The sequence below is a fragment of the Ipomoea nil genome, unplaced genomic scaffold, assembly GCF_001879475.1.
Source record: "Ipomoea nil cultivar Tokyo-kokei standard unplaced genomic scaffold, Asagao_1.1 scaffold3321, whole genome shotgun sequence".
Taxonomy (NCBI): domain Eukaryota; kingdom Viridiplantae; phylum Streptophyta; class Magnoliopsida; order Solanales; family Convolvulaceae; genus Ipomoea; species Ipomoea nil.
This window is the reverse complement of record NW_017619749.1, coordinates 4836413-4850001: the sequence shown is the minus strand read 5'-3', so window position 1 is coordinate 4850001 and position 13589 is coordinate 4836413. Positions and strand designations below refer to the sequence as shown.

Sequence of the window (13589 nt, the reverse complement as noted above, 5' to 3'; positions counted from 1 at the left end):
TAACCAATTGCTTTTCTTTAACATTCTATAAAGTAGTATAAATCAAAATCGCCAAAGACCTCGTGGGCCAATGACACCAAATTCCTAATCTCTCTTCTATGAGAAATTGTGAGTTCAAGTCTCAGTAATCGATTGAATCACAGGTTCACCCAAAACATACTTTCATCTAATTTCTCGTAAATCAACGAAATATGAAATCCATTTACACACATTGACGATACACCTTATTAAATCCAGTGTCTTCAGCCTTCCTATCCTACTTCTCTATACTTCTTTTGTTTCCTACAGTAATAGAAATAACAACAAATGGAACAAGGAAAGAATAAGCGGCAGGGGGGACTGGGAGCACACACATTTTTACATGCGCTTTTCACATGTTAAAAGCTTCCAGTTAGAATGAGGGCCTTCACTGTCATCATATCTGAACATCACCCATCCAACTGCACGTATAATTTCTTCCAATTCATTGATCACGGGTGTGAGGTCACGGATGTAAACTCTTCCTCCAGGTCTCAGAATTCGGTCCATTTCCAGCACGATGTTCGATATATTGCATCTGCATAAATAAATGTATCACTATGACACAACTCATTTCCAGACACAGAAAGTCACATTTCAAACGTTCAAATGAGGATTACCTATTCTTCTCCACCGAGAAAAGCCCGATTGCATTCAGTAAATCGTATGTTCTTGGATAAGTGTCGAAGGGCTCACACCTGGATACAGTTCAAAGGGAAAAGAGTTAAGAAACGACCAATTACACTGATGTGATTATGTTTGTTTAACACTTTAACAGTCTCATTTACTTTGAATTTGGGAAGTACATAACGCTTACCAATCATGCATCACGCCAATAAGACCACGGTCATAGATAACAGGCAGAGTATTGGAACTGCTGACAGGAACAACATTCATAACCCAGCAATCGATCTCAAAATCAACTAAAGCTGCTGCAAGCCTGCCAAAGAGGTCACAGAAATTAGCCACAGTTGAATCTAAGTCACAACATTCACAGTCAAACTTGAAACTGGAAAATAAAATATTATACCCCCCATATCCAGCTTTCATGTCCATTACATTTCGTAGGTTCAACTTTTTCCAGTGGAAAGCACCAACATATCCCCGTATAATATCATTCATATACTTCGTGTCTGCTCTGTAAATTTCCTTTCTAGACAACATAGCATCCATTTTGATGCTGAAAAGTCTGTCCGGTGGAGAGTTTAGGCGAGCAGGCCATGCAGTGATATTAGCTCCATAGCCATTTTCGGGTAAACGAGAGATGCATGGTTTCAGATTTACATACCTGCAAGAGAACACCACGTGAACTGACGTTAAAACAATAATTCATCACAATTTCAAAAAAAGCAATGAATCCCAGACAGATGTCAGATGTATTAAAGAGGATAAACTGTAACAGAAATAACTACAATTTTTAAGGAAGAGATGGGATTAACTACATTGGACAAATGTATGAAGTAAATCTGGGTAAACAGGAAATACCAGACATCATCTGGGTCATCGTCAGTGCCACATAATGAAGGCTTTGCAGTAGGATCACGGTTGAGATAACAACTGTTATTCAAGGCTTTCCGCCATATTGCAATGTTGCTCTCCTTTTTCACAAGCTCCCAACAAAGGTGACCTGCAAGATCCTCCATTTCTGCACTTTGGAAATGCAATAAACAATTAGAGAACTGCGAAATGATGGAAATTTGTAACAGGAAAACGAAGTTCAGTACAGTGGCATTAGTATTATCAGTTGAGACATAATAGGACACGAGTGAAAGAAATTTCAAGACAAATTAAGGTCTAAAACAATGTACAGAACAAAATTACCTTTCCATTGTTCTTCTAACTTTTCTTGTTCGTCAACATATTGTTCAGCCAGAACAAAGTATCCTCCTGCTCTAAGCATTCTGTTTACCTCAAGAAGCAAAATACCATCTTCACCACAAGCCAAAGAAAACAAAGACATTATTACCAGGACCACAATGAAATTTACCCACCGCAATCAAAATTAACACAAGAACTTTGAATAGTAAAGCTCGTGAAAACATGAAAAAGGCAATACACTAAAGATCATGTTTGATAGAGGACGTACCGTCATGGGTCCATTTCACTCCACATCTTGAACAATGTATCAAGTCGAATGCCTGGCTAGGATACAATAAACGACGCGTTGCAAACCCAGCAACCATGGCAGACACACCGCGTTCAAGTGCAAACTGAATCTGGTTATTGTTAGCATCCTTGGGAGCTATGGACAGAGTGACTACATTGTGCTTTGTCAAATAGGCGCCAAAGCTTCCTACACCACAACCAATATCCAAGGCAACCCGTGTGTTCTGGCCAAATGCAATTTCTGGAACCATCTGCAATCGAATAGAAACGAATGGAATAAAGACATGCGAATATGGCAAAACAAACCAGATGGGCATATATAACTTACAAAAAACAACATACCTTGGATATCTGATCCAAATATTGTTTTACACCATGGGGGAACTGTGTCCCTCCTTCAGGAAATACGAACTTATCTTTCTTTCTTGAGATCAAAATTTGCCCTCCTTTGTCATCAACCAACGAGGTGTGAGGCACATTAGAAACCCAAACCTATAGAAACATTAGAGCTCAGATAAAGCTCCATATTTAAGCAAGGGATAACTCAATTTTGTTTTATATCAGTGAATTGAGAAACATATGCCACTAGAATCAAATTAGAAACATCAAGAAATTGGAAAGAGCTAGCAAATTTGATTGCAGAATGTAGTACCTCATCTCGGCTTTTTGGCCAAGGGACTCGAATTCTATAGCCTTTGGGCCAGGGCACAACACAATCCAGTCCCTTCCCCTTCTCCGGGCAATGCCTCTCGTAGTTTTCTCCCTTCTCCGACGAATTCAACTTGGATATAGCTTCCACATTGTCCAAGCAAGGAATATACCCACTCATACTCTCATCACAAGCTCTGAATTTCCCAAATTTGCCCTTCCATGACCCTCTAATCTCATCACTTTCTGCTCCTCCCCGCCCCGCATTCACCACCGTCTCCAACAGGGTTTCGTCGTAATCCCCAACAATGAAGTCGAACGACATTGCGCCATTCTCGTCGATTATCCCCGTCCGTTCCAAGAAATCCCTTGCCTGCCTAGGCGGCGGAGAAACGGTGGGCACAGGGGGAGGAGAAGCCGACTGAAGCGGGGGCGGAGAAGCCGAGCACTGAGGCGGGTTTGTTACGTCTGTAGAGGTATTGATAGTGGCGGCGGCGGCGGAGACGGAGACGGCGACGGCGGGGGTAAGGTTGGAGAAGGACGCGGAGAAATTGGTCGCGGGCTCGGAGAAGTACCTGACGAGGAAAAATACGGAGAGGGATAAGAGGGATAGAGCGGTGATTTTGACGAAAGCTGGGGACTTTGCGAGTGAAAAGTGATCGGAAGATGAGAAGCTCGTGAATAGGGCCTTCATGTTCACAGAATAGAAGAGCACGGCGCCGGAAAAGAGTGAGGTGGCGGTGAAGTTTAGGAGAGTGGCTTTGATTCCTTGTCTGAAGAAGAAGGAAGAAGATTCTTCAAAGGAAAAAAGGGAAATCCATACTTGTATTTAGGTATAGTGAAACTGCGGCGGAGCCAGAGATTGTTGATTTGTTGTGGTACGAACTGAAGTGGTTTGTCAGAATCCGAAGAATGATTGAGCTTCTTAAAATGACAACAAAAACAAAAACAAAAAACAGAACATATTATTAACGTGGAGCCGTGGACAATAACCAGGAATATCTTACGTAAGCAAATGGCCCAGCATTCATATTTTATGCTGTAAACACGATTTTTTTTAAATTAAATAAGGACAAATTTAAAGTGTACTTTTTTTAAAATATTGTACCTCTTTCAAATATAGAAATTTGATAGGTACTCCGTAAATGCGAAACTATAATTCTAACTTTTTTTTATCTACTCATTATTCTCTTTGGTAATAATGCCCGGCCCTAGAATTTTATATATATTATTTATTTATTTATTAAATTGAAAATGTTTTAAATGGACACCCAAATATTTAAAAACAATAATTGGATTGATTTTACTGATGAAGATTTGGTAACCCACTCAAAATTAATGATTTGCCCAATAATTCTACTGGCACAGCCTCATATGTAACATCTAACATAATAATAATAATAATAATAATAATAATAATAATAATAATGTTGTTGAAGTGCACTTAATGTCTAGCCCGCCTAGGCAGCTTCTATATATAGGGTTTAGGAGTTAGGACTAACATAATAATAGTCATTCTCCCACATGTTCTGTCGGGTCGAAATGTGAGGCCCTTAGGGCTCGTTTGGTTCGCTGGAAAATATTTGAAGGGAAATGGAATTGAAATTCCATGGAAAATAAATTCCAAGAAAATAGATTCCATTGTTTGGTTGGTGGAAAAGAAATTACTGGGAATATGAATTCCATTGTTTGGTTGAGTTTGGAATGGTAAGGAATAATGTGTATAATGACAAATATAACCCTACACAATAATAATAATATAATAATAATAAGAGTAATTAATAAAGAATGGTGAGGGTAAAATTGGCATATTAGTTTTCCATGGAAAACAAAATACCTAACAAAAGCTAGGAATTTGTTTTCCTTATACTCAAGGAAAACTTTTTCCAATGGAAAATGTTTTCCATCCAACCAAACAACATAAAACATCATTTTCCTTCACTTTTAGGAAAACATTTTCCATGGAAAATGTTTTCCATCCAACCAAACACCCCCTTAGAGTTGGGGATTCAACCTTTATGGGAGAAGATAAGGGTTTAGGACTGTCCACCGCTCATAGCCAAATTCCAAATTCCAATAATAAATGAGAAAATGGTCAAATAGGCCCCTAAATTTTACCCCAAAGGTCAATCAAGTCCCTAAACTTTAAAAAAGTTCAATTAAACACTCAAACATGTTAAATTGGGTCAATGAAGCCCAAAAACTGATAAATAACATGTTATTACAGGTCATTTCAATTCCCGCGACGGATTCCGGCCATCGATAACAAATTCCGGCCATCGACGATATTTCCCGACCGTCCGACCGTTTTCCACTGGAGAAGGCGTCCGAAGTAAAAAGGGCTTGCATTAGGCATTTGTGACTTGTGAGTTTCGAGTTGATCGGCGATTAGCAATGGTCAAGTAGCAACCATCAAAGGCGGTTGTAAAGTTGTTTATAATCTTTAGTTCTTGACCACAAAAAAACCAACAAAATGAGTCCAAAGAAAGGAAGAAACAATATAATCATTTCCGTATGAAAAAATTAATTTTATCAGTACTTTGTCCCTTAATTGAGTCGGTCTAGTGCGAATGAGAATTAGTCTAAATATGGTACTAGTTTAAAGGTGCCTCATACAGTTAAAACATGCTCAGTACACCTCATAGTCTAACCAAATGTCCTATTGTACTGATGATTTGTACATACTTTGTTTTACTGAAAGATGAAACTTTTAATGGAAGCGATTTTTTTCACTAATTATAATAATGGATGATATGATATTATATACACGGTACACTACGATAACGTAAAAAATAGGACCAAAAGAAGGGTCAGAACGATGCAGTTTTGGCTAATCGGCTATTCTGATCTTGCAAAAAAAAAAAAAAAAAAAAAAAAAAAAAAAAAAAAAAACTACCAGGCTTTGGCGCACTACAATGGTAAATAAAATGGGTAAAGAAAACTAGTTGCACAAAACAATTTCTTCCACTATTTGTTGCTAATTTGGGACGTCGGAGAAACAGATCTTTCTGTCCTTCGGGCAGCTTGGCCGGAGACTGATGACTTGTCCGATCCACGAACATTATACTTCTCGTAAACTTTTTCACGGTTCTCTGACCACCATGTCTCCGCTTGGTGCTCTCCAAATCTTCTACGGCTGCAGATGAAAGATGAGATCACGAGTGAATAACGTTGCTTGCTTCAGATACATGGAAGAAGAAAGAAAAATATGGATTCAAACAAGTGAGTACCTGAAGCGCACTCTTTTGAGATCTCTAGTTCCATCTCGGAGGGCTACCAGTGTTATATACACACCGGGCTCGTATTGTTCAATCCACTCAGCCTCGATTTGATTAGCATTGCTAGCAACCACAGAGTTTCTACTAGATTTTACTCCATTTTCAGTGTCTTGTGGAGGACCAGATTCTTCTTTGTCAACGGCTAAAGATGAACGGTTGCTAACATCCGGTGGTGGATCATCCATACCATTGGACGTCGTCACAATTTCACGAGCTTGGTTGAATTGATTAGTTTCATTGCACCCAGAACCCTTGGTAGGACTCTCCATACAGTTGTGGATACTAGCATCTATGCTGACCTGAGAGGATAAGTAAGAGCTGGCAATTGAATCAGATCTTGAATGGCGTTCCCCATTCAGATCCATGCCATTTGGTAAGTAAGGCAGTCTAGTGCACTCAGCATCGTAAGCCCCAGGTGGCAATCTCTCGGCCATGTCTTTGAGCTGCCAAAACAGTAAGGCGAAGAAGATTAATTGTAAGGAAAGTGAAAACAAAAAAGCTCCAGAATAAGTCGTTAGTTACAGTCAACCATAAAAAGATCAGGAAGTTACAGACATCACCGGGTAAAGATAAAGAAAACAGGCCAGAAAAGCATCTACAGCCATCACATACCAGTTCAATAAATATGATGTGCAAGGAGAGTAAAGGACAAGTACAAACCTGTGCTGTAAGCGACTTGATCACCTCCTTTGCAGCTTTACATTTAGCAGATTCCTCGGCAGCAAGAACCATGGCATCCTGAGTCTTTTTTGTTGATTTCTGGAGTTCCGATTCTTGGAGTTCACATCGATGTTTGAGGTTCTCTATCTAAATGCCACCAACAAAATGCTATTAGAGAGGTATAACTAGAATTGAAGCTTGAGAGAGGAGAAAAAATTTAGCAAGAGTGCTCCATGCACCTGGGCTCGTAATTTCTGAACTTCTTGATTTAGAAGTTCATTAGACTTCTTCAAACTGTCTGCAATGCTTTTGGAGAATGAGAGTCCTGAAGTTGTAGGTACTGGTGTTGCTGAACGTGGAGGAGGACTAGGTCTCCGAGAGAAAGGGGACACAGATCTGGAACTAAAACCAGATTGAGTTAAAACGGGCCGCACAACTGGTTGACGCAAGTCACCAACAGTAGCTAAAACATCTTTCAGCTGTAACAAAGATGGTGCTTGTGAAGAGCGACCCAATGAGAAAGAATCAGCTTTCTTTCCTTGTTTCGCTGCTTTGCTATCTAATTGCTTAATCAAATCAAGATTAGAAGGCAAGCCTGATTTAGCTAAGCGTAACTCAGCCTTATCCAATCTGTCCTTGTTCTCGCCAGAGAGTCGGGGCCCAGAATTTCTCCTGTTATTGGCTCCAGCCTCTGCCACCTTACTAAGTTTGTTAAAACAGGAATCGCATACCCGATATGGTTTGCTTGGTATAGGAGCCAAAGCAGCCCTTGGTGCTTTCCGCGAACTACATGCATGGCAATGCACAAGTCCACAATTGTAGCAATTATGTCTCTTCCTCGTGAAACCAAAAGCCTGCCTACAGGCTGAGCATTGAGATTGCTCGGCACTAGAAACCCACTTGTGATGACAAATTGCTGCAGTATAATTTGACCCACACCCAATATATTTAACATGCTTATCCTTTAAGGTTTCTACTAGAGTTGGTGTCTTCCGGTCTTCTATGTCTCCATGCCCCAACCTTCCATTAGCTCCTTTACCCCATGTGTATACCTCATTATTCGAGGTTAAAACAGCCACATGATACGAACCACATGCAATCTGTACCACACATTCCTCAGCAAGTTTGTCCTCTATTAAGCAAGGTAACTTCCCATCAGAATAAGGGTTTCCAAGTTGACCATAAACAGTGCTTCCCATTGTGAAAACATTCCCAGATGTGGTTAAGCCAACAGTTAAACTATGCCCGCAGGCGATTTTGTGAAAATTGTGATCAATAAGTGCTGACACACAAGTAGGCTGGAGTCGGGGTTCTCTGTCACCATGTCCGAGGCGATTTTTATCTCCGTCTCCCCAAGAAAACAGTTTTCCAGATGAAACATTAGTACTAGGTTGTGTCACAATGACCTCCACAACTGCAGCAGTATGCCACACTCCACATGCAACAGCAGTTGTCCTTAATCCCGACAGTGAAGCAACCTCTCTTGGGAGCAAAACACTTTCTCTATCTCCATGCCCCAACACACCAAATGTTCCATCACCAAATGTGAAGAGCTGTCCAGATGACGTGATTAAGGCTGTATGCCAAGGACCACAAGCAATCATTGCAACTTGAAGTCCCTCGAGAGGACCTGAAATTCTCTTAGGTATCCAGTGACTGACATCAGAACCATGGCCCAGAAGGCCAGCATTATGTGTGCCGTCTCCCCATGTATAAAGTTCACCAGTCAAGGTAACGGCACAAGTGTGAAACTCACCACACGCAACAAAATCGACGCTGCAAAAGGATAAAGATTCAACTAGGCTAGGTTGAGTAACATCTTTCCTAACACCATGGCCAAGACGCCCACCAGATTCTTCGCCCCATGTAAAAACTTCGCCTTGTCTAGTGACAAGGGCTGCATGCCTGACCCCACAAGCTATATGGTGCACATCCAGAACAACATGGGATTCTAAAGGTCTAGGAAGAAGTACATCGGCTCTAGTGGTCACAGTACTGGTATCTTTTTCAGGTCCAACCTTGACAATGTTATCACATATCACCTCACCCCATATATACACATCACCTAAAGCATCACAATCATCTGGGGCAGAACCATGACTAGAAGTGCTGGGCGCACTGGAAACACTAACCCTATACACATCTGAATTACTAGGTTTTACTTGCATATTTGTTAGATCCAAAGCTGCATGTGAGCTACCAGAATCACGTCCAAAGTGGTTGGGAGAAGCGTTCGGTTTAGAACCAATGGAAGCCTCTGGAGAGCTGATTTCCCTTGTAGCGCTAACAGAACTTGAACTTGGACTGTTTGATGTCAAATCTCGATTTTCCTACAACATTTGATCTAGAAATCAATCACTCTTGAGATAAAGGATAATTGCTTTGATAATTCAGGTGGTCATCCACCACATATCACAAAGGCAAGATAGAATGACTGCATGAATATTTGCAGAAAATATATGAAGATGTTCAAACTCCGACTACTTCTCCATGTTGGCAAAAAAAAAAAAAAAAAAAAAAAAAAAAAAGAAAGAAAAAAAGTGGCGGAAAAATAAATGCTGGCTTAAGTGGACACCATGTCGTAATAAATTTAGGAGGTTTTGCTACTATAGGCATAGTGAGATAGATATCTAACCAAGCCACAAAAATGGAGGGCAGGGATATGGAGGAGATATCAAACAAGATATTTATGTGGTTCCCAGAAGTAAAGTTCTTCTTAAAGTCTAAAGATACCAATAAACCATTTAGAATATAACTCAACATGCATTTTCAACTTATTATTAGTAACTTTTCTTTAACTATTTATCAAGATTTGTAACATAAACCCTAACGAATTGCAGACATGTTTATAAGCAAGAAAGAAAGAAAGACTTTCTGGTACTGTAATAACTGCTAGAAAGGAGCTGATAGTTAAGTAGAATTACATCAAAATAGAGGCCTCCATCACTCCATCCATCAATTTTTGAGCGCCCACCTTGACCCGCTGATATCAATGCTCTTAGGCCAGTGATCCAAACCTCAGCCTCAACTTTGTCCTTGCAAATCTAAGATAACACGGCACATATCCCAAATAAAAACCAGAAGATACTTGGATAGTCACAAAGCACAAGATTATCTATTTCTCACCAGATCAAGGGATCTTTTCCCGTTGTTGTAGATGAGGGAGAATGATAGGTAGTCCTTTTCAGGACACAGATATCTATGGAATACAGCCTGGGAATAGATCATGATAAAAGTCAGAGTTGACTTTATGAACACTGTTCTAATTACAAATAGAAGAAGCTTCACCCATCCCAACCCCTGGGGTAAAAATGAAAGAAACCTTGATATTTTTCACTTTTGAGGTCCTGGCTTTATGGAATCAGAAAGCATGAAAAAATGCCAAAGAGAATGGATGCAAACATAAAAATAGAAGGCATCACTAGCTCAACAAAAGATCAAAAAATAAAAATGAGAGCAGAAAGAGGATTCTGAAAATCTTACAGTTCTTTGTCCTGGAATAATTCTTGAAACAGAAGCTAACTTCAAACTTCTGTCACCACTACTAGAAATCCAAATTAAAGATGATTCATCCTACAAAATGCTTTCTGTTAGCAGGAAAAAATATACACAAGCATGGTGGTCTCAATACATATTACATGCAGAAAACAACCATTTGCTCGCATTTAGCTTTATGGCAGTGGCACACATACACACACAAATTAAATAAACAAAACCAAAAACACCATCACCAACGATAAACCAAAGGCATCATTAAGTCCTAATGGTTTATATTTGTTGAAAACACAATATTTTTCCCATCATAAGATGTTAAGATTTCAAAGTGAAATTTAGAGAGTGGATACATTCACCCAACCAGAAAATTATTAGAGAGTATTATTATACATACAGCTGGTCAAAGCCTCACTAAGAGCATAATCCCATCACAGCCAAAGATCCTAACAGAAAATATTAAAAGCTCTCTTCTTGGCAACCCAATTATCTTTGTACCCATACTTCTTTGAAGCTTTAAAACCCCAAGTGCTTTCCTATCCACAACCTATCAGCAAACTATATACTCCATATAAAACAAAATAAATAAATAAATAAATTTTCTAACACTTTTCTTTACTATTCACTATAATATGCTCTGGATACAATGGTAATTTGCACTTCTGAATTAGCTTTCAATGAGGACAGTAAATTTGAATATTACAAAGTATAGCCAATATCATGAATATCCTACACAACCACCATGGGGAAACTAAAACTTAAAAATTGCTAGCTTACCAAGCACTACCCCAGTCATACCAAAACCTTAAGTTTGATTGCAGAAGAGTTAAAGATCCAATAGTACTCAGATATAGACTCTTCTATGGCAAAAAATGAGTGCAAATGTTAGACTGTACTACATCAAACTCAATCTAGGTTAGAGATCTGAAGCAAATATTAATTATATTATTCCCCAATCAAGCATATAGGATAAGGTCAGTGCCTTAGTGTTAAATCCTTGAATCTCATAAAACCTACAGAAAATGTTTAGAGAATCTTAACATGTCTTTACTCAAATAGTCAATTTGATGTCTGTCCTAGGGTCGTGGAGGTCTGTTCCACCGACCTGTATTTCCCATCTGGTTTAAATCTTTAATACATTCTTATTTTTCAAAAAAAAAAATATAGTCAATTTGATCATCTAATGCAAAATTTTGCAAGTTTAACAGAAGTCCACAAATATGAAAAGCACCAAGTTTAAAGCCCAAAAAAAAATGCATGCAAAACGGCATCCATCAGCGGATTTATCACTGAACTTGACATAATAATACCCATATTCCAAAAAGTAGTCCTTTTTTTATGAATATGAACAAATACATTTTAAAAACCTATTTTTGAAGCTAAACCCCAAAAAATACAAGAGCAAGTTACAATAAGGAGAAGCAAGGATAATGGGTGACTTATCTCATGGTGCATAGCTTTTTCCCCTAAATCATTAGTCTACAGTTTCCTATCACCTAGAAAAGATTTCCCCACAGTTCCACTAAAGCAATAATCCTGATTGCAACTCCTTCAAGTACAACGAAGTTAAAAGGTAAAATTTTCAAAAGTAGGATGATGGCCTTTTTTTTTTCTTTTATACCAAAACTTCATTGAATTTATGGATACGCATTTGAATTTTGAAGGGAGAAACTACTGGGTGCAGAAACATAATGACAAAATGGTATCGAGTTTCCCATTCAGCAAAGCAACAATTGAAGCTTGCATGAGATAACAAATTCTTTTCAACACTCAATTAGAGAATTATGACTTTCTTAAACTTCAAACAATGACATAATTGAACACCAAAATATCCATTCATAAATCATAATTAGGGTGCATAGAAGAATAAACTTACACTAGAAAGCCTGAATGGATAGAACTTAGGCTTTCCCTTGCGCCCATACTTGAGGAGTTGAGCACCTTTCTTTAGAGCAACCAATGCCTGCAAAGGTAGGAGAAGCAGATGAACCAATAATACTACCAAAAGATGAACACAGATATATCATCATTGCATTGAATTGTACAATTATTATTCGACTGTACAGACCTGTTCAATGTCACGGTCGGCACTACCATAGCTAACAAGATCTGCCATTCCATGTGATAGCGAAACCCGTTCCGCGCCACCGCCCCCGCCACCTCCCACTCTCAAAACCTTTGGTCATCATCAGCTACTCCTTTGCCGGCGGCTTTGACGAGCACGGCACCGTCCAGTCCGTATACTACCATCCAAACAAAAACCAATCCCCTCCCTACCACCTCTGTTTGGAATTACCAGCAATCGACTATTTTTAAGCCCTAGAATTCCTAACAGATCTGAAGAACAAACAGTTTTCCCGAAGCGCCGGTATTCCAACTGTGCTAGCCGTACTCAGGTGGACTAAATTCGAGCAACTGGGGGCACCACCTGAGATTTCAAGACATACAACGGATCACAAATGCGGAATTATAGTCCCGGAAACTCAATTTTCCGGCGACGGCGGAGATATAGAAAGAGAAAATGTGGAGAAATTTTGTGTATTCTCTGGAAAGAGAAAGGAACGCCGTACGCGTATATAGTATCCTTTGATTGAGTCAAATACGAGAACAAGGAAAAAAAAAAAAAAAAACACACAAGAAAATTCTCCTGAGAAAAATGGAGGAGAAAGGTGAGAAAACACTGTTACTATGTATGACTGTGAGAAGACATTTCCAATGCTTTCTTTTACGGAGTACTAAACTGTTTCACTTTCTTTTTACTCTGTTGCTTTTGTATTCCCCAAAAATAATTAAATTAATAAGTACTGCTGCTTATATTAATTATATATAATCAGAGATAACGCCAAAATTAAGAACATGATTAAATTCTGTATTTATAAGTAATTTGTGTTCCATGTCCCTAAATCTACCTTAATTTATGGTGTGGTGCGAAAATTTTAAGGCTTTGTTCTTTTAGTCCCTTATGTAATATGAATCCTATGATAAGGTTACATTTGTAGGTAACCTACTCAATCCCCCATTACATCATTTATTTTTTTATTTTTAAATTAGATTGATTCAGTACCTTCTTGACCCAATGCTTAATAAACAAATCTATTTCGTATTAAAAGTTGTTAATCCTTCAACGTCCTAATTTAGTATTTATTTCTGTTGAGAGTCAATACCATAATATGTTGATTGTAGTGAGCTAAGAGATGGATGTAGCGGAGATATGATACTTCTTATATAGTGCAAAGAGGTTTGATAAGTGTATGGTCTTGGTTTGCCTTTCATCTACACCATATACGGGTTCCCTCATTACTTCTCTGTCAGCACCTTTCACCTAAATGAGTAGATCGAGCATCTTATCTTTTAGTACACAATATATAAAGTAGCTTAATTGATGGG

The 13589-nt window shown here is 38.8% G+C and overlaps 2 protein-coding genes across 3 annotated transcripts; both read right to left on the bottom strand.

The window, feature by feature from the left end:
- Positions 1-181: 181 nt before the first annotated feature.
- Positions 182-3695, bottom strand: LOC109170265 (probable methyltransferase PMT10). The gene is made up of 9 exons (XM_019319299.1): positions 2777-3695; positions 2467-2616; positions 2105-2375; positions 1840-1947; positions 1504-1663; positions 1049-1306; positions 836-958; positions 639-716; positions 182-556 (listed from the first exon to the last, which is right to left on the bottom strand). Exons 1-9 carry the CDS (start codon positions 3464-3466, stop codon positions 358-360), a joined length of 2037 nt encoding a protein of 678 aa, XP_019174844.1. The 5' UTR covers positions 3467-3695; the 3' UTR covers positions 182-357.
- Positions 3696-5485: 1790 nt separating this feature from the next.
- LOC109170263 lies at positions 5486-12906 on the bottom strand. Of its 2 annotated transcripts, XM_019319296.1 has the most exons (9): positions 12271-12905; positions 12079-12165; positions 10194-10283; positions 9837-9923; positions 9635-9754; positions 6950-9040; positions 6711-6857; positions 6003-6493; positions 5486-5908 (listed from the first exon to the last, which is right to left on the bottom strand). In XM_019319296.1, exons 1-9 carry the CDS (start codon positions 12316-12318, stop codon positions 5740-5742), a joined length of 3330 nt encoding a protein of 1109 aa, XP_019174841.1. In that variant the 5' UTR covers positions 12319-12905; the 3' UTR covers positions 5486-5739. The 2 variants fall into 2 exon arrangements, with proteins under 2 accessions (XP_019174841.1, XP_019174842.1); XM_019319297.1 differs by lacking the exon at positions 10194-10283 and having other exon boundaries at positions 12271-12906.
- Between the last annotated feature and the right edge of the window lie 683 nt (positions 12907-13589).

Excerpts from the sequence above, each read along its gene's own strand:
- LOC109170265 (XM_019319299.1), bottom strand. The coding sequence starts at position 3,466 with ATGAAGGCCCTATTCACGAGCTTCTCATCTTCCGATCACTTTTCACTC. Across the intron at positions 1,664-1,839 it reads GTTAGAAGAACAATGGAAAG|AAATGGAGGATCTTGCAGGT; the intron begins GTAATTTTGTTC and ends TCCAAAGTGCAG. Across the intron at positions 717-835 it reads ATTGGCGTGATGCATGATTG|GTGTGAGCCCTTCGACACTT; the intron begins GTAAGCGTTATG and ends AACTGTATCCAG.
- LOC109170263 (XM_019319296.1), bottom strand. The coding sequence starts at position 12,318 with ATGGCAGATCTTGTTAGCTATGGTAGTGCCGACCGTGACATTGAACAG. Across the intron at positions 9,755-9,836 it reads GGAAAAGATCCCTTGATCTG|ATTTGCAAGGACAAAGTTGA; the intron begins GTGAGAAATAGA and ends GTGTTATCTTAG. Across the intron at positions 6,494-6,710 it reads TCAAGTCGCTTACAGCACAG|CTCAAAGACATGGCCGAGAG; the intron begins GTTTGTACTTGT and ends CTGTTTTGGCAG.